This window comes from Lampetra fluviatilis, chromosome 73 (assembly GCF_964198595.1).
Source record: "Lampetra fluviatilis chromosome 73, kcLamFluv1.1, whole genome shotgun sequence".
Classification (NCBI taxonomy): domain Eukaryota; kingdom Metazoa; phylum Chordata; class Hyperoartia; order Petromyzontiformes; family Petromyzontidae; genus Lampetra; species Lampetra fluviatilis.
The window spans coordinates 3,206,563-3,226,369 of NC_136347.1; the positions used below are offsets into that span (position 1 = coordinate 3,206,563).

Below are 19,807 nucleotides of genomic sequence, written 5' to 3' on the forward strand. Positions count from 1 at the left end.
TACACTACACTATACACTACACTATACACTACACTATACACACTATACACTACACTATACACTACACTATACACTACACTATACACTACTATACACTACACTATACACTACACTATACACTACACTATACACTACACTATACACTACACTATACACTACACTATACACTACACTATACACTACTATACACTACACTATACACTACACTATACACTACACTAATACTACACTATACACTACACTATACACTACACTATACACTACACTATACACTACACTATACACTACACTATACACTACACTAATACTACACTATACACTACACTATACACTACACTATACACTACACTATACACTACACTATACACTACACTATACTACACTATACACTACACTGTACACTACACTATACACTACACTATACACTACATTATACACTACACTATACACTACACTATACACTACACTATACACTACACTATACACTACACTATACACTACACTATACACTACACTATACACTACACTATACACTACACTATACACTTCACTATACACTACACTATACACTACACTATACACTACACTATACACTACACTATACACTACACTATACACTACACTATACACTACACTATACACTACACTATACACTACACTATACACTACACTATACACTACACTATACACTAATACTACACTATACACTACACTATACACTACACTATACACTACACTATACACTACACTATACACTACACTGTACACTACACTATACACTACACTATACACTACACTATACACTACACTATACACTACACTATACACTACACTATACACTACACTATACACTACACTATACACTACACTATACACTACACTATACACTACACTATACACTACACTATACACTACACTATACACTACACTATACACTACACTAATGCTACACTATACACTACACTATACACTACACTATACACTACACTATACACTACACTATACACTACACTATACACTACACTATACACTACACTATACACTACACTATACACTACACTATACACTACACTATACACTACACTATACACTATACACTACACTATACACTACACTATACACTACACTATACACTACACTATACACTACACTATACACTATACACTACACTATACACTACACTATACACTACACTATACACTACACTATACACACTATACACTACACTATACACTACACTATACACTACACTATACACTACACTATACACTACACTATACACTACACTATACACTACACTACACTATACACTACACTATACACTACACTATACACTACACTATACACTACACTATACACTACACTATACACTATACACTACACTATACACTACACTATACACTACACTATACACACTATACACTACACTATACACTACACTATACACTACACTATACACTACACTATACACTACACTATACACTACACTATACACTACACTATACACTACTATACACTACACTATACACTACACTATACACTACACTATACACTACACTATACACACTATACACTACACTATACACTACACTATACACTACACTATACACTACACTATACACTATACACACTATACACTACACTATACACTACACTATACACTACACTATACACTACACTGTACACTACACTATACACTACACTATACACTACACTATACACTACACTATACACTACACTAATGCTACACTATACACTACACTATACACTACACTATACACTACACTATACACTACACTATACACTACACTATACACTACACTATACACTACACTATACACTACACTATACACTACACTATACACTACACTACACTATACACTACACTATACACTACACTATACACTACACTATACACTACACTATACACTACACTATACACTACACTATACACTACTATACACTACACTACACTATACACTACACTATACACTACACTATACACTACACTATACACTACACTATACACTACACTATACACTACACTATACACTACACTATACACTACTATACACTACACTATACACTACACTATACACTACACTATACACTACACTATACACTACACTATACACTACACTATACACTACACTATACACTACACTATACACTACACTATACACTACACTATACACTACACTATACACTACACTATACACTACACTATACACTACTATACACTACACTATACACTACACTATACACACTATACACTACACTATACACTACACTATACACTACACTATACACTACACTATACACTACACTATACACACTATACACTACACTATACACTACACTATACACTACACTATACACTACACTATACACTACACTATACACTACACTATACACTACACTATACACTACACTATACACTACACTATACACTACACTATACACTACACTATACACTACACTATACACTACACTATACACTACACTATACACTACACTATACACTACACTATACACTACACTATACACTACACTATACACTACACTATACACTACACTATACACTACACTATACACTACACTATACACTATACACTACACTATACACTACACTATACACTACACTATACACTACACTATACACACTAATTATCCCTACAGTCTGTTAAGGCTACACGGGGGATTTTTGCCTTTTGTGTGTTAACGTGTGAGCGCGCGCGTGTGCGTTGACATGTGTGTTGACGTGTGTATGTATGTGTGTTAACGAGTGTGTGTTCACGTGTGTGTACGCGTGTTAACACGCGTGTGTGCGCGTGTTAACACGCGTGTGTGTACGTGTGTGTGTACGTGTGTTAACGTGTGTATGTATGTGTTTTTCGTGTATATGTATGTGTGTTAACGTGTTGACGTGTGTGTGTGTGTTAACGTGTTGACGTGTGTATGTGTGTTAACGTGTTGACGTGTGTGTGTGTTAACGTGTTGACGTGTGTATGTGTGTTAACGTGTTGACGTGTGTGTGTGTGTTAACGTGTTGACGTGTGTATGTGTGTTAACGTGTTGACGTGTGTGTGTGTTAACGTGTTGACGTGTGTGTGTGTGTTAACGTGTTGACGTGTGTGTGTGTTAACGTGTTGACGTGTGTGTGTGTGTTAACGTGTTGACGTGTGTGTGTGTTAACGTGTTGACGTGTGTGTGTGTTAACGTGTTGACGTGTGTATGTGTGTTAACGTGTTGACGTGTGTGTGTGTTAACGTGTTGACGTGTGTGTGTGTGTTAACGTGTTGACGTGTGTGTGTGTTAACGTGTTGACGTGTGTGTGTGTGTTAACGTGTTGACGTGTGTGTGTGTTAACGTGTTGACGTGTGTGTGTGTTAACGTGTTGACGTGTGTGTGTGTTAACGTGTTGACGTGTGTGTGTGTTAACGTGTTGACGTGTGTGTGTGTTAACGTGTTGACGTGTGTGTGTGTTAACGTGTTGACGTGTGTGTGTGTTAACGTGTTGACGTGTGTATGTGTGTTAACGTGTTGACGTGTGTGTGTGTGTTAACGTGTTGACGTGTGTGTGTGTTAACGTGTTGACGTGTGTGTGTGTTAACGTGTTGACGTGTGTGTGTGTTAACGTGTTGACGTGTGTGTGTGTTAACGTGTTGACGTGTGTGTGTGTTAACGTGTTGACGTGTGTGTGTGTTAACGTGTTGACGTGTGTGTGTGTTAACGTGTTGACGTGTGTGTGTGTTAACGTGTTGACGTGTGTGTGTGTTAACGTGTTGACGTGTGTGTGTGTTAACGTGTTGACGTGTGTGTGTGTTAACGTGTTGACGTGTGTGTGTGTTAACGTGTTGACGTGTGTGTGTGTGTTAACGTGTTGACGTGTGTGTGTGTGTTAACGTGTTGACGTGTGTGTGTGTTAACGTGTTGACGTGTGTGTGTGTTAACGTGTTGACGTGTGTGTGTGTTAACGTGTTGACGTGTGTGTGTGTTAACGTGTTGACGTGTGTGTGTGTTAACGTGTTGACGTGTGTGTGTGTTAACGTGTTGACGTGTGTGTGTGTTAACGTGTTGACGTGTGTGTGTGTTAACGTGTTGACGTGTGTGTGTGTTAACGTGTTGACGTGTGTGTGTGTTAACGTGTTGACGTGTGTGTATGTGTAGGTTCTTCTGCCCCCCGCCGTGCGTCTACCTGATGGGCAGCGTGTCTGTGTGTCTGTGTGTGTGTACGTGTGTGTAGGTGTCTGTGTGTACGTGTGTGTGTGTGTGTGTACGTGTGTATGTGTGTGTGTTAATGTGTATATGTGTGTGTGTACGTGTGTATGTGTGTTAACGTGTGTTAACGTGTACGTGTGTGTACGTGTGTGTTGACGTGTGTACGTGTGTTAACGTGTGTTAATGTGTACGCGTGTTGACGTGTGTGTGTGTGTGTAGGTTCTTCTGCCCCCCGCCGTGCGTCTACCTGATGGGCAGCGTGTTTGTGTGTCTGTGTGTGTGTGTGTGTACGTGTGTGTAGGTGTCTGTGTGTACGTGTGTGTGTGTGTACGTGTGTGTAGGTGTCTGTGTGTACGTGTGTGTGTGTGTGTACGTGTGTGTAGGTGTCTGTGTGTACGTGTCTGTGTGTGTGTACGTGTGTGTAGGTGTCTGTGTGTACGTGTGTGTGTGTGTGTGTACGTGTGTGTAGGTGTTTGTGTGTACGTGTCTGTGTGTGTGTACGTGTGTGTAGGTGTCTGTGTGTACGTGTGTGTGTGTGTGTGTACGTGTGTGTAGGTGTTTGTGTGTACGTGTCTGTGTGTGTGTACGTGTGTGTAGGTGTCTGTGTGTACGTGTGTGTGTGTGTGTGTACGTGTGTGTAGGTGTCTGTGTGTACGTGTGTGTGTGTGTGTACGTGTGTGTAGGTGTTTGTGTGTACGTGTCTGTGTGTGTGTACGTGTGTGTAGGTGTCTGTGTGTACGTGTGTGTGTGTGTGTGTACGTGTGTGTAGGTGTTTGTGTGTACGTGTCTGTGTGTGTGTACGTGTGTGTAGGTGTCTGTGTGTACGTGTGTGTGTGTGTGTACGTGTGTGTAGGTGTCTGTGTGTCTGTGTGTGTGTGTGTGTGTACGTGTGTGTAGGTGTCTGTGTGTACGTGTGTGTGTGTGTGTGTACGTGTGTGTAGGTGTCTGTGTGTACGTGTGTGTGTGTGTGTGTACGTGTGTGTAGGTGTTTGTGTGTACGTGTCTGTGTGTGTGTACGTGTGTGTAGGTGTCTGTGTGTACGTGTGTGTGTGTGTGTACGTGTGTGTAGGTGTCTGTGTGTCTGTGTGTGTGTGTGTGTGTACGTGTGTGTAGGTGTCTGTGTGTACGTGTGTGTGTGTGTGTGTGTACGTGTGTGTTAACGTGTGTTAACGTGTTGACGTGTGTGTGTGTGTGTGTGTAGGTTTTTTTGCCCCCCGCCGTGCGTCTACCTGATGGGCAGCGTGTCTGTGTGTCTGTGTGTGTGTGTGTGTACGTGTGTGTAGGTGTCTGTGTGTACGTGTGTGTGTGTGTGTACGTGTGTGTAGGTGTTTGTGTGTACGTGTGTGTGTGTACGTGTGTGTAGGTGTCTGTGTGTACGTGTGTGTAGGTGTCTGTGTGTACGTGTGTGTTGACGTGTGTGTGTGTTAACGTGTGTTAATGTGTACGCGTGTTGACATGTGTGTGTGTGTGTGTAGGTTCTTCTGCCCCCCGCCGTGCGTCTACCTGATGGGCAGCGTGTCTGTGTGTCTGTGTGTGTGTGTGTATGTGTGTGTTGACGTGTGTGTGTGTGTTAACGTGTGTTAACGTGTGTTAACGTGTTGACGTGTGTGTGTGTGTAGGTTCTTCTGCCTTCCGCCGTGCGTCTACCTCATGGGCAGCGTGTGTGTGTGTCTGTGTGTGTGTGTGTTAACGTGTGTTAACGTGTTGACGTGTGTGTGTGTGTGTAGGTTCTTCTGCCCCCCGCCGTGCGTCTACCTGATGGGCAGCGTGTGTGTGTGTCTGTGTGTGTGTGTGTTGACGTGTGTGTTGACGTGTGTGTGTGTTAACGTGTGTTAACGTGTTGACGTGTGTGTGTACGTGTGTGTAGGTGTCTGTGTGTACGTGTGTGTGTGTGTGTGTACGTGTGTGTAGGTGTCTGTGTGTCTGTGTGTGTGTACGTGTGTGTAGGTGTCTGTGTGTACGTGTGTGTGTGTGTGTGTACGTGTGTGTGTGTGTGTGTACGTGTGTACGCGTGTTGACGTGTGTGTGTGTAGGTTCTTCTGCCCCCCGCCGTGCGTCTACCTGATGGGCAGCGTGTGTGTGTGTCTGTGTGTGTGTGTGTACGTGTGTGTTGACGTGTGTGTGTGTTAACGTGTGTTAACGTGTGTTAACGTGTTGACGTGTGTGTGTGTGTAGGTTCTTCTGCCCCCCGCCGTGCGTCTACCTGATGGGCAGCGGCTGGAAGAATAAGAAGGAGCTGATGGAGCGTGCGGGGGGATCGGAGCACGAGGCGCAGCCCTGCGCCTTCATCGGCATCGGCAACAGCGAGCAGGAGATGCAGCAGCTCAACCTGGAGGGGAAGGTGAGACAGAGAGACAGAGACAGAGAGACACAGAGACAGAGAGAGAGAGAGAGACACGGGGGGAGAGACACAGAGACAGAGAGAGACACAGAGAGAGACACAGAGACAGAGAGACACAGAGACAGAGACAGAGACACAGAGAGAGACAGAGAGACACAGCGAGCAGGAGATGCAGCAGCTCAACCTGGAGGGGAAGGTGAGACACAGAGACACAGAGACACAGAGAGAGAGACACAGAGAGACACAGAGAGAGACACAGAGACACAGAGAGACACAGAGAGAGACAGAGACACACAGAGAGACACAGCGAGCAGGAGATGCAGCAGCTCAACCTGGAGGGGAAGGTGAGAGACACTAAGTGTTAACCACGGGCATGTGCCGGTGAGAGTGTGTGTCACGTGTGTGTCACGTGTGTGTCACGTGTGTGTCACGTGTGTGTCACGTGTGTGTCACGTGTGTGTCACGTGTGTGTCACGTGTGTGTCACGTGTGTGTCACGTGTGTGTCACGTGTGTGTCACGTGACACGCGAGGGTGACGTGTTCAAACGGTCACTCGCCCGCTGACTCACGTGTCTCTCTCACCGCGTCTCTCTCACCGTGTCTCTCTCACCGTGTCTCTCTCACCGTGTCTCTCTCACCGTGTCTCTCTCACCGCGTCTCTCTCACCGCGTCTCTCTCACCGTGTCTCTCTCACCGTGTCTCTCTCACCGTGTCTCTCTCACCGTGTCTCTCTCACCGCGTCTCTCTCACCGCGTCTTTCTCACCGCGTCTCTCTCACCGTGTCTCTCTCACCGTGTCTCTCTCTCCGTGTCTCTCACCGTGTCTCTCTCACCGTGTCTCTCTCACCGTGTCTCTCCGTGTCTCTCACCGTGTCTCTCTCACCGTGTCTCTCTCACCGCGTCTCTCTCACCGTGTCTCTCTCACCGTGTCTCTCTCACCGTGTCTCTCTCACCGTGTCTCTCTCACCGCGTCTCTCTCACCGCGTCTTTCTCACCGCGTCTCTCTCACCGTGTCTCTCTCACCGCGTCTCTCTCACCGCGTCTCTCTCACCGCGTCTTTCTCACCGCGTCTCTCTCACCGTGTCTCTCTCACCGCGTCTCTCTCACCGCGTCTCTCTCACCGCGTCTCTCTCACCGCGTCTCTCTCACCGTGTCTCTCTCACCGTGTCTCTCTCTCCGTGTCTCTCACCGTGTCTCTCTCACCGTGTCTCTCTCACCGTGTCTCTCCGTGTCTCTCACCGCGTCTCTCTCACCGCGTCTCTCCCCCTCCGTCTCTTTCCGTGTCTCTCTCACCGCGTCTATCTCACCGCGTCTCTCTCTCCGTGTCTCCGTGTCTCTCTCACCACGTCTCTCTCACCGCGTCTCTCTCACCGCGTCTCTCTCACCGCGTCTCTCTCACCGTGTCTCTCTCACCGTGTCTCTCTCACCGTGTCTCTCCGTGTCTCTCACCGCGTCTCTCTCACCGCGTCTCTCCCCCTCCGTCTCTTTCCGTGTCTCTCTCACCGCGTCTCTCTCTCACCGCGTCTCTCTCTCCGTGTCTCCGTGTCTCTCTCACTGGGTCCCTCTCACCGTCTCTCTCCGTGTCTCTCTCTCCGTGTCTCACCGTGTCTCGCTCTCCGTGTCTCTCTGTGCGCGCGCGCAGAACTTCTGCACGGCCAAGACGCTGTACATCTCCGACTCGGACAAGCGGAAGCACTTCATGCTGTCGGTGAAGATGTTCTACGGCAACGGCGACGAGATCGGAGTGTTCAGCAGCAAGCGGATCAAAGTCATCTCGAAGCCGTCCAAGAAGAAACAGTCGCTCAAGAACGCCGACCGTGAGTGGCGGGCGCAGAGAGGGAGGGAGGGAGGGGAGAGAGGGTGGTGGTGGTGGTGGTGGTGAGAGAGAGAGACACGGGGAGAGAGAGAGACACGGGGAGAGAGAGACACGGGGAGAGAGAGACGGGAAGAGAGAGACGGGGAGAGAGACGCGGGGGAGAGAGAGACGGGGAGAGAGAGATGGGGAGAGAGAGATGGGGAGAGAGACACGGGGAGAGAGAGATGGGGAGAGAGAGACGGGGAGAGAGACGCGGGGAGAGAGAGACACGGGGAGAGAGACACGGGGAGACAGACACGGGGAGAGAGACATGGGGAGAGAGAGACGGGAAGACAGAGACGGAGAGAGAGACGCGGGGAGAGAGAGATGGGGAGAGAGAGACATGGGGAGAGAGAGGTGGGGAGAGAGACACAGGGAGAGACGGGGAGAGGGAGATGGGGAGAGAGACACGGGGAGAGACACGGGGAGAGAGACACAGGGAGAGACGGGGAGAGAGAGATGGGGAGAGAGACACGGGGAGAGAGACACGGGGAGAGAGACATGGGGAGAGAGAGACACGGGGAGAGAGAGATGGGGAGAGAGACACGGGGAGAGAGACACGGGGAGAGAGACACGGGGAGAGACACGGGGGTGAGTGGTGTGTGTAAGGGTGAGTGGGTGGGTAGGTGAGTGGGTGAGTGGGTGTGTGTGAGGGTGAGTGGGTGGGTAGGTGAGTGGGTGAGTGTGTGTGTGAGGGTGAGTGGGTGGGTAGGTGAGTGGGTGAGTGGTGTGTGTGAGGGTGAGTGGGTGGGTAGGTGAGTGGGTGAGTGTGTGTGTGTAAGGGTGAGTGGGTGGGTAGGTGAGTGGGTGAGTGGGTGTGTGTGAGGGTGAGTGGGTGTGTGTGAGGGTGAGTGGGTGTGTGTGAGGGTGAGTGGGTGGGTAGGTGAGTGAGTGAGTGAATGCCTAAGTGGGTGAGTGGGTGGGTAGGTGTGTGTGAGGGTGAGTGGGTGTGTGTGAGGGTGAGTGGGTGGGTAGGTGAGTGAGTGAGTGAATGCCTAAGTGGGTGAGTGGGTGGGTGAGTGGGTAGGTGAGTAAGTGGGTGAGTGGGTGTGTGTGAGTGTGAGTTGGTGGGTAGGTGAGTGAGTGAGTGAATGCCTAAGTGGGTGAGTGGGTGGGTAAGAGTGTGGATGAATGTGAGTTAGCGAGTGAGTGTGTGTGAGGGTGAGTGGGTGGGTAGGTGAGTGAATGAGTGAATGCCTAAGTGGGTGAGTGGGTGGGTGAGTGGGTAGGTGAGTAAGTGGGTGAGTGGGTGTGTGTGAGTGTGAGTTGGTGGGTAGGTGAGTGAGTGAGTGAATGCCTAAGTGGGTGAGTGGGTGTGTGTGAGGGTGAGTGGGTGTGTGTGAGGGTGAATGGGTGGGTAGGTGAGTGAGTGAGTGAGTGAATGCCTAAGTGGGTGAGTGGGTGGGTGAGTGAGTGGGTAAGTGTGTGGGTGTGTGTGAGGGTGAGTGGGTGGGTGAGTGAGTGGGTAAGTGTGTGGGTGTGTGTGAGGGTGAGTGGGTGGGTAAGTGGGTGAGTGAGTGAGTGAGTGGGTGTGTGAGGGTGAGTGGGTGGGTAGGTGAGTGAGTGAGTGAATGCCTAAGTGGGTAAGTGGGTGAGTGAGTGTGTGTGAGGGTAGGTGAGTGAGTGGCTGTGTGTGAGGGTGAGTGGGTGTGTGTGAGGGTGAGTGGGTGGGTAGGTGAGTAGGTGAGTGAGTGATGTGAGTGAATGCCTAAGTGGGTGAGTGGGTGTGTGTGAGTGGGTGGGTAGGTGAGTGGGTGAGTGAGTGCCTAAGTGGGTGACTAGGTGTGTGTGAGTGGGTGGGTCAGTGAGTGGGTAAGTGTGTGTGTGTGAGGGTGAGTGGGTGGGTAGGTGAGTGAGTGAGTGAGTGAATGCCTAAGTGGGTGAGTGGGTGGGTGTGTGTTAGGGTGAGTGGGTGTGTGTGAGGGTGAGTGGGTAGGGGAGTGAGTGAGTGGGTGAGTGTGAGGGTGAGTGTGAGGGTGGGTGGGTGGGTGGGTGAGTGAGTGAGTGGGTGAGTGGGTGGGTAAGAGTGTGGATGAATGTGAGTTAGCGAGTGAGTGAGTGTGAGGGTGAGTGGGTGTGTGTGAGGGTGAGTGGGTAGGGGAGTGAGTGAGTGGGTGGGTGAGTGTGAGGGTGAGTGGGTGGGTGAGTGAGTGAGTGTGAGGGTGAGTGGGTGGGTGGGTGAGTGAGTGGGTGGGTGAGTGTGAGGGTGAGTGGGTGGGTGAGTGGGTAGGTGGGTGAGTGGGTGGGTGTGTGTGAGGGTGAGTGGGTGAGTGAGTGGGTGAGTGTGAGGGTGAGTGGGTGGGTGGGTGATTGAGTGGGTGGGTGAGTGGGTGGGTAAGAGTGTGGATGAATGTGAGTTAGCGAGTGAGTGTGTGTGAGGGTGAGTGGGTGAGTGAGTGAGTGAGTGGGTGTGTGTGAGGGTGAGTGGGTGAGTGAGTGAGTGAGTGTGTGTGAGGGTGAGTGGGTAGGGGAGTGAGTGAGTGGGTGGGTGAGTGTGAGGGTGAGTGGGTGGGTGGGTGAGTGAGTGTGTGTGAGGGTGAGTGGGTAGGGGAGTGAGTGAGTGGGTGGGTGTGTGTGAGGGTGAGTGGGTGAGTGAGTGGGTGAGTGTGAGGGTGAGTGGGTGGGTGAGTGAGTGGGTGGGTGAGTGGGTGGGTAAGAGTGTGGATGAATGTGAGTTAGCGAGTGAGTGTGTGTGAGGGTGAGTGGGTGTGTGTGAGGGTGAGTGGGTAGGGGAGTGAGTGAGTGGGTGGGTGTGTGTGAGGGTGAGTGGGTAGGGGAGTGAGTGAGTGGGTGGGTGAGTGTGAGGGTGAGTGGGTGGGTGAGTGTGAGGGTGAGTGGGTGGGTGAGTGGGTAAGTGGGTGAGTGGGTGGGTGTGTGTGAGGGTGAGTGGGTGAGTGAGTGGGTGAGTGTGAGGGTGAGTGTGAGGGTGGGTGGGTGAGTGAGTGGGTGGGTGAGTGGGTGGGTAAGAGTGTGGATGAATGTGAGTTAGCGAGTGAGTGTGTGTGAGGGTGAGTGGGTGTGTGTGAGGGTGAGTGGGTGAGTGAGTGAGTGAGTGGGTGTGTGTGAGGGGTGAGTGGGTGAGTGAGTGAGTGAGTGTGTGTGAGGGTGAGTGGGGTAGGGGAGTGAGTGAGTGGGTGGGTGTGTGTGAGGGTGAGTGAGTGAATGCCTAAGTGGGTGAGTGGGTGGGTGTGTGTGAGGGTGAGTGGGTGAGTGGGTGAGTGAGTGGGTGGGTGAGTGAGTGAGTGGATGAGTGAGTGGGTGAGTGGGTGAGTGAGTGGGTGGGTGAGTGAGTGGGTGAGTGGGTGAGTGGGTGAGTGGGTGAGTGAGTGGGTGAGTGGGTGAGTGAGTGAGTGGGTGGGTGAGTGTGAGGGTGAGTGGGTGAGTGGGTGGGTAAGAGTGTGGATGAATGTGAGTTAGCGAGTGAGTGTGTGTGAGGGTGAGTGGGTGTGTGTGAGGGTGAGTGGGTGAGTGAGTGAGTGCGTGGGTGAGTGTGAGGGTGAGTGGGTGGGTGGGTGAGTGAGTGGGAGGGTGAGTGAGTGGGTGGGTGAGTGAGTGGGTGAGTGGGTAGGTGGGTGAGTGGGTGGGTGTGTGTGAGGGTGAGTGGGTAGGGGAGTGAGTGAGTGGGTGGGTGTGTGTGAGGGTGAGTGAGTGAATGCCTAAGTGGGTGAGTGGGTGGGTGTGTGTGAGGGTGAGTGAGTGGGTGGGTGAGTGAGTGGGTGAGTGTGAGGGTGAGTGGGTGGGTGAGTGAGTGAGTGTGTGTGAGGGTGAGTGGGTGAGTGGGTGGGTGTGTGTGAGGGTGAGTGGGTGAGTGAGTGGGTGAGTGTGAGGGTGAGTGGGTGGGTGGGTAAGAGTGTGGATGAATGTGAGTTAGCGAGTGAGTGTGTGTGAGGGTGAGTGGGTGTGTGTGAGGGTGAGTGGGTGAGTGAGTGAGTGAGTGGGTGAGTGTGAGGGTGAGTGGGTGGGTGGGTGAGTGAGTGTGTGTGAGGGTGAGTGGGTAGGGGAGTGAGTGAGTGGGTGGGTGTGTGTGAGGGTGAGTGGGTGAGTGAGTGGGTGAGTGTGAGGGTGAGTGGGTGGGTGAGTGAGTGGGTGGGTGAGTGGGTGGGTAAGAGTGTGGATGAATGTGAGTTAGCGAGTGAGTGTGTGTGAGGGTGAGTGGGTGTGTGTGAGGGTGAGTGGGTGAGTGAGTGAGTGAGTGGGTGTGTGTGAGGGTGAGTGGGTGAGTGAGTGAGTGAGTGTGTGTGAGGGTGAGTGGGTAGGGGAGTGAGTGAGTGGGTGGGTGAGTGTGAGGGTGAGTGGGTGGGTGGGTGAGTGAGTGTGTGTGAGGGTGAGTGGGTAGGGGAGTGAGTGAGTGGGTGGGTGTGTGTGAGGGTGAGTGAGTGAATGCCTAAGTGGGTGAGTGGGTGGGTGTGTGTGAGGGTGAGTGGGTGAGTGAGTGGGTGAGTGTGAGGGTGAGTGGGTGGGTGAGTGAGTGAGTGGGTGAGTGGGTGGGTAAGAGTGTGGATGAATGTGAGTTAGCGAGTGAGTGTGTGTGAGGGTGAGTGAGTGTGTGTGAGGGTGAGTGGGTGAGTGAGTGAGTGCGTGGGTGAGTGTGAGGGTGAGTGGGTGGGTGGGTGAGTGAGTGGGAGGGTGAGTGAGTGGGTTAGTGGGTAGGTGGGTGAGTGGGTAGGGGAGTGAGTGAGTGGGTGGGTGAGTGTGAGGGTGAGTGGGTGGTTGAGTGGGTAGGTGGGTGAGTGGGTGGGTGGGTGAGTGAGTGGGTTAGTGGGTAGGTGGGTGAGTGGGTAGGGGAGTGAGTGAGTGGGTGGGTGAGTGTGAGGGTGAGTGGGTGGTTGAGTGGGTGGGTGGGTGAGTGAGTGGGTGGGTGAGTGAGTGGGTTAGTGGGTAGGTGGGTGAGTGGGTAGGGGAGTGAGTGAGTGGGTGGGTGAGTGTGAGGGTGAGTGGGTGGTTGAGTGGGTAGGTGGGTGAGTGGGTGGGTGAGTGTGAGGGTGAGTGGGTGGGTGGGTGAGTGAGTGGGTGAGTGGGTGGGTGGGTAAGAGTGTGGATGAATGTGAGTTAGCGAGTGAGTGTGTGTGAGGGTGAGTGGGTGTGTGTGAGGGTGAGTGGGTGAGTGAGTGAGTGCGTGGGTGAGTGTGAGGGTGAGTGGGTGGGTGGGTGAGTGAGTGGGAGGGTGAGTGAGTGGGTGGGTGAGTGAGTGGGTGAGTGGGTAGGTGGGTGAGTGGGTGGGTGTGTGTGAGGGTGAGTGGGTAGGGGAGTGAGTGAGTGGGTGGGTGTGTGTGAGGGTGAGTGAGTGAATGCCTAAGTGGGTGAGTGGGTGGGTGTGTGTGAGGGTGAGTGGGTGGGTGAGTGAGTGGGTGAGTGTGAGGGTGAGTGGGTGGGTGAGTGAGTGGGTGGGTGAGTGGGTGGGTAAGAGTGTGGATGAATGTGAGTTAGCGAGTGAGTGTGTGTGAGGGTGAGTGGGTGTGTGTGAGGGTGAGTGGGTGAGTGAGTGAGTGAGTGGGTGTGTGTGAGGGTGAGTGGGTGAGTGAGTGAGTGAGTGTGTGTGAGGGTGAGTGGGTAGGGGAGTGAGTGAGTGGGTGGGTGTGTGTGAGGGTGAGTGAGTGAATGCCTAAGTGGGTGAGTGGGTGGGTGTGTGTGAGGGTGAGTGGGTGAGTGGGTGAGTGAGTGGGTGGGTGAGTGAGTGAGTGGGTGAGTGGGTGGGTGTGTGTGAGGGTGAGTGGGTAGGGGAGTGAGTGGGTGAGTGAGTGGGTGGGTGAGTGTGAGGGTGGGTGGGTGAGTGAGTGGGTGGGTGAGTGGGTGGGTAAGAGTGTGGATGAATGTGAGTTAGCGAGTGAGTGAGTGTGAGGGTGAGTGGGTGGGTGGGTGAGTGTGAGGGTGAGTGGGTGAGTGGGTGGGTAAGAGTGTGGATGAATGTGAGTTAGCGAGTGTGTGTGTGTGAGGGTGAGTGAGTGAGTGGGTGTGTGTGAGGGTGAGTGAGTGGGTGGGTGAGTGAGTGGGTGGGTGTGTGTGAGGGTGAGTGAGTGAGTGGGTGGGTGGGTGAGTGAGTGAGTGTGTGTGAGGGTGAGTAGGTGAGTGAAGGGGTGGGTGTGTGTGAGGGTGAGTGGGTGAGTGGGTGAGTGAGTGGGTGGGTGAGTGAGTGAGTGGGTGAGTGTGAGGGTGAGTGAGTGGGTGGGTGAGTGAGTGGGTGGGTGTGTGTGAGGGTGAGTGAGTGAGTGGGTGGGTGGGTGAGTGAGTGAGTGTGTGTGAGGGTGAGTAGGTGAGTGAAGGGGTGGGTGTGTGTGAGGGTGAGTGGGTGAGTGGGTGAGTGAGTGGGTGGGTGAGTGAGTGGGTGAGTGGGTGGGTGAGTGGGTGAGTGGGTGGGTGAGTGGGTGAGTGAGTGGGTGAGTGGGTGAGTGAGTGTGAGAGTGAGTGAGTGAGTGGGTGAGTGGGTGGGTAAGAGTGTGGATGAATGTGAGTTAGCGAGTGAGTGTGTGTGAGGGTGAGTGAGTGAGTGGGTGAGTGTGAGGGTGAGTGAGTGGGTGGGTGAGTGAGTGGGTGGGTGTGTGTGAGGGTGAGTGAGTGAGTGGGTGGGTGGGTGAGTGAGTGAGTGTGTGTGAGGGTGAGTGGGTGAGTGAGTGGGTGGGTGTGTGTGAGGGTGAGTGGGTGAGTGGGTGAGTGAGTGGGTGGGTGGGTGAGTGGGTGGGTGAGTGGGTGAGTGAGTGGGTGAGTGAGTGTGAGGGTGAGTGGGTGAGTGGGTGAGTGAGTGGGTGGGTGAGTGAGTGGGTGAGTGGGTGGGTAAGAGTGTGGATGAATGTGAGTTAGCGAGTGAGTGTGTGTGAGGGTGAGTGGGTGTGTGTGAGGGTGAGTGGGTGAGTGAGTGAGTGGGTGGGTGAGTGGGTGGGTGAGTGAGTGGGTGAGTGTGAGGGTGAGTGGGTGGGTGAGTGAGTGGGTGGGTGAGTGGGTGGGTAAGAGTGTGGATGAATGTGAGTTAGCGAGTGAGTGTGTGTGAGGGTGAGTGGGTGTGTGTGAGGGTGAGTGGGTGAGTGAGTGAGTGCGTGGGTGAGTGTGAGGGTGAGTGGGTGGGTGGGTGAGTGAGTGGGTGGGTGTGTGTGAGGGTGAGTGAGTGAGTGGGTGGGTGGGTGAGTGAGTGAGTGTGTGTGAGGGTGAGTGGGTGAGTGAGTGGGTGGGTGTGTGTGAGGGTGAGTGGGTGAGTGGGTGAGTGAGTGGGTGGGTGAGTGAGTGGGTGAGTGGGTGGGTGAGTGGGTGAGTGGGTGGGTGAGTGGGTGAGTGGGTGGGTGAGTGGGTGAGTGAGTGGGTGGGTGAGTGAGTGGGTGAGTGGGTGGGTAAGAGTGTGGATGAAAGTGAGTTAGCGAGTGAGGAGCGATGGTGAGGTGGTTGGTGCACTGCACTATGATCCCGTTACACCCGGGGTTTGATTCCCGCTCACAGCCAACACCAGTGATAGCCATTATCTGAGCCGGTCCTGGGCCTCCCCTAGGTCGACTGGGCCTCAAATGAGTACCTGGTGCGGTGCTATCACTGGGGAGACAAAGGCGGCCGGGCGTGGTGCTGGCCACCCACCCCCTCGTGTGCCGTGCCGGCCTTCATAGGTGCTCGCTAACAGCACTTGCCCCAACAGACCGTTAAGGCTATACGGGGGATCTTTGTCTTTGTATGTACACGTACGTGTGTGCGTGTCCGTGTGTGTGTGTCAGTGTGTGTATTTACACGTGTGTGCGTGTCCGTGTGTGTGTGTGTGTGTGTCAGTGTGTGTGTATTTACACGTTCGTTTGTGTGTGTCCGTGTGTGTCCGTGTGTGTGTACGTGTGTGTCAGTGTGTGTGTGTGTACGTGTGTGTACGTGTGTGTGTGTGTACGTGTGTGTGTGTGTACGTGTGTGTGTGCGTGTGTGTGTGTACGTGTGTGTCAGTGTGTGTGTGTCTGTACGTGTGTGTACGTGTGTGTGTGTGTGTACGTGTGTGTGTGTGTACGTGTGTGTGTGCGTGTGTGTGTGTACGTGTGTGTCAGTGTGTGTGTACGTGTGTGTCAGTGTGTGTGTGTGTACGTGTGTGTGTGTGTACGTGTGTGTCAGTGTGTGTGTGTACGTGTGTGTGTCAGTGCGTGTGTATTTAAACGTTCGTGTGTGTGTGTCCGTGTGTATCCGTGTGCGCCGCCTGTGTATTTACGATTGTGAATGTGTATAATGTGTGTGTGTGTAGTGTGTGTGCGTGTGCGTGTACGTGTGTGTGTTGTGTGTGTAGTGTGTTGCGTGTGTAAGCGTCTGTGCGTGTGTAGTGTGTGTGCGTGTGTAAGCGTCTGTGTGTGTGTAGTGTAGTGTGTGTGTGTAAGCGTCTGTGCGTGTGTAGTGTGTGTGCGTGTGTAGTGTGTTGTGTGTGTAAGCGTCTGTGCGTGTGTAGTGTGTAGTGTGTGTGTGTACGTGTGTGTGTCAGTGCGTGTGTACCTGTGTGCTTTGTGTGTGTAAGCGTCTGTGCGTGTGTAGTGTGCGTTGTGTGTGTAAGCGTCTGTGCATGTGTAGTGTGTAGTGTGTGTGTGTACGTGTGTGTGTCAGTGCGTGTGTACCTGTGTGCTTTGTGTGTGTAAGCGTCTGTGCGTGTGTAGTGTGCGTGTGTAAGCGTGTGTGCGTGTGTGCCTGTGTGCTTTGTGTAAGCGTCTGTGCGTGTGTAGTGTGTGTGTGTGTGTAAGCGTCTGTGCGTGTATAGTGTGTAGTGTGTGCGTGTGTAAGCGTCTGTGCGTGTGTAAGCGTCTGTGCGTGTGTAGTGTGCGTGTGTAAGCGTCTGTGCGTGTGTAGTGTGTGTGCGTGTGTAGTGTGTGTGCGTGTGTAGTGTGTGTTGTGTGTGTAAGCGTCTGTGCGTGTGTAGTGTGTGTGTGTAAGCGTCTGTGCGTGTATAGTGTGTAGTGTGTGCGTGTGTAAGCGTCTGTGCGTGTGTAAGCGTCTGTGCGTGTGTAGTGTGCGTGTGTAAGCGTCTGTGCGTGTGTAGTGTGTGTGCGTGTGTAGTGTGTGTGCGTGTGTAGTGTGTGTTGTGTGTGTAAGCGTCTGTGCGTGTGTGTGCTTTGTGTGTCAGTGAGTTGGCGCAGTAGGGGGCACTGTTGGTGCGTCATCTCAGTCAGTCGACCCGTGGCACCTGTTACTTCTATCCCATTAGGCTCCTGCACCTAGCCTGGCACAGCGCGTGTGTATTTACACGTGCGTGTGTGTACGTGCGTGTGTGTGTGTACGTGCGTGTGTGTGTGTACGTGTGTGTGTCAGTGCGTGTGTGTCAGTGCGTGTGTGTGTGTACGTGTGTGTGTCAGTGCGTGTGTGTACGTGTGTGTACGTGCGTGTGTGTGTGTACGTGTGTGTGTACGTGTGTGTGTGTACGTGTGTGTGTGTACGTGTGTGTGTACGTGTGTGTGTGTACGTGTGTGTGTGTACGTGCGTGTGTGTACGTGCGTGTGTGTACGTGCGTGTGTGTACGTGCGTGTGTGTACGTGTGTGTGTGTACGTGTGTGTGTGTACGTGTGTGTGTGTACGTGTGTGTGTGTACGTGTGTGTGTGTACGTGTGTGTGTACGTGTGTGTGTGTACGTGTGTGTGTACGTGTGTGTGTGTACGTGTGTGTGTGTACGTGCGTGTGTGTACGTGTGTGTGTGTACGTGTGTGTGTGTGCGTGTGTGTGTGTACGTACGTGTGTACGTGTGTGTGTGTACGTGCGTGTGTGTACGTGTGTGTGTGTACGTGTGTGTGTGTACGTGTGTGTGTGTACGTGTGTGTGTGTACGTGCGTGTGTGTACGTGTGTGTGTGTGCGTGTGTGTGTGTACGTGTGTGTGCGTACGTGTGTGTGTACGTGTGTGTGTGTACGTGCGTGTGTGTACGTGTGTGTGTGTACGTGTGTGTGTACGTGTGTGTGTACGTGTGTGTGTGTACGTGTGTGTGTACGTGTGTGTGTACGTGCGTGTGTGTACGTGTGTGTGTGTGCGTGTGTGTGTGTACGTGTGTGTGCGTACGTGTGTGTGTACGTGTGTGTGTGTACGTGCGTGTGTGTACGTGTGTGTGTGTACGTGTGTGTGTACGTGTGTGTGTACGTGTGTGTGTGTACGTGTGTGTGTACGTGTGTGTGTACGTGTGTGTGTACGTGTGTGTACGTGTGTGTGTACGTGTGTGTGTACGTGTGTGTGTGTACGTGTGTGTGTGTACGTGTGTGTGTGTGCGCGTGTGTGTGTACGTGTGTGTGTGTGCGTGTGTGTGTGTACGTGTGTGTGTGTACGTGTGTGTGTGTACGTGTGTGTGTGTACGTGTGTGTGTGTACGTACGTGTGTACATGTGTGTACGTGCGTGTGTGTACGTGTGTGTGTGTACGTGTGTGTATTACACGTGTGCGTGTGTGTACGTGTGTGTGTGTGTACGTGCGTGTGTATTTAGATGTGCGTGTGTGTACGTGTGTGTGTGTACGTGCGTGTGTGTACGTGTGTGTGTGTGTATGTGCGTGTGTGTGTGTACGTGTGTGTGTACGTGTGTGTGTGTACGTGCGTGTGTGTACGTGCGTGTGTGTACGTGTGTGTGTGTACGTGTGTGTGTACGTGTGTGTGTACGTGTGTGTGTGTACGTGTGTGTGTGTACGTGTGTGTGTGTACGTGTGTGTGTGTACGTGTGCGTGTGTGTACGTGTGTGTGTGCGTGTGTGTGTGTACGTGTGTGTGTGTGCGTGTGTGTGTGTACGTGTGTGTGTGTACGTGTGTGTGTGCGTGTGTGTGTGTACGTGTGTGTGTGTGCGTGTGTGTGTGTACGTGTGTGCGTGTGTGTACGTGTGTGTGTGTACGTGTGTGTGTGTACGTGTGTGTGTGCGTGTGTGTGTGTACGTGTGTGTGTGCGTGCGTGTGTGTACGTGTGTGTGTGCGTGCGTGTGTGTACGTGTGTGTGTGCGTGTGTGTGTGTGCGTGTGTGTGTGTACGTGTGTGCGTGTGTGTACGTGTGTGTGTGTACGTGTGTGTGTGTACGTGTGTGTGTGCGTGTGTGTGTCAGTGGGGAGCGGTGGGTGTAGTGGTTAGCGCGCTGCGCTATGAACCCAGCGACACGAGTTCGATTCCCGCTCACGGCCAACACCGTCAGTGACGATTATCTGAACCGGTCCCGGGCCTCCCCTAGGTCGACTCAGCCTCAAATGAGTACCTGGTGCGGTGTGTAGTAAACATCGTCACCGGGGAGACAAAGGCGGCCGGGCGTGGTGCTGGCCACCCACCCCCCTCGTGTGCCTCAGTGGCAGCCTTCATAGGTGCTCGCTAACAGCACTTGCCCCTACAGTCTGTTAAGGCTATACGGGGGATCTTTGTCTTTGTCTTTGTGTCAGTGCGTGTGTATTTACACGTGCGTGTGTGTACGTGTGTGTACGTGTGTGTCTACGTGTGTGTGTGTGTACGTGTGT

General features: G+C 52.3%; 1 protein-coding gene across 3 annotated transcripts in view; it reads left to right on the top strand.

Annotated features, from left to right (window-relative positions):
• Positions 1-19,807, top strand: part of RBPJ (recombination signal binding protein for immunoglobulin kappa J region) — an 83,494-nt gene that overhangs the window by 31,967 nt on the left and 31,720 nt on the right. For 2 of the 3 annotated variants that reach the window (XM_078883809.1, XM_078883811.1), the window contains exons 4-5: positions 6,397-6,562; positions 8,204-8,378. In XM_078883809.1, coding sequence (XP_078739935.1) covers positions 6,397-6,562; positions 8,204-8,378 — 341 coding nt within the window. Of the gene's footprint in view, positions 1-6,396; positions 6,563-6,839; positions 6,907-8,203; positions 8,379-19,807 lie in introns of those variants that run through there. The other variant, XM_078883812.1, reaches the window with a different exon arrangement.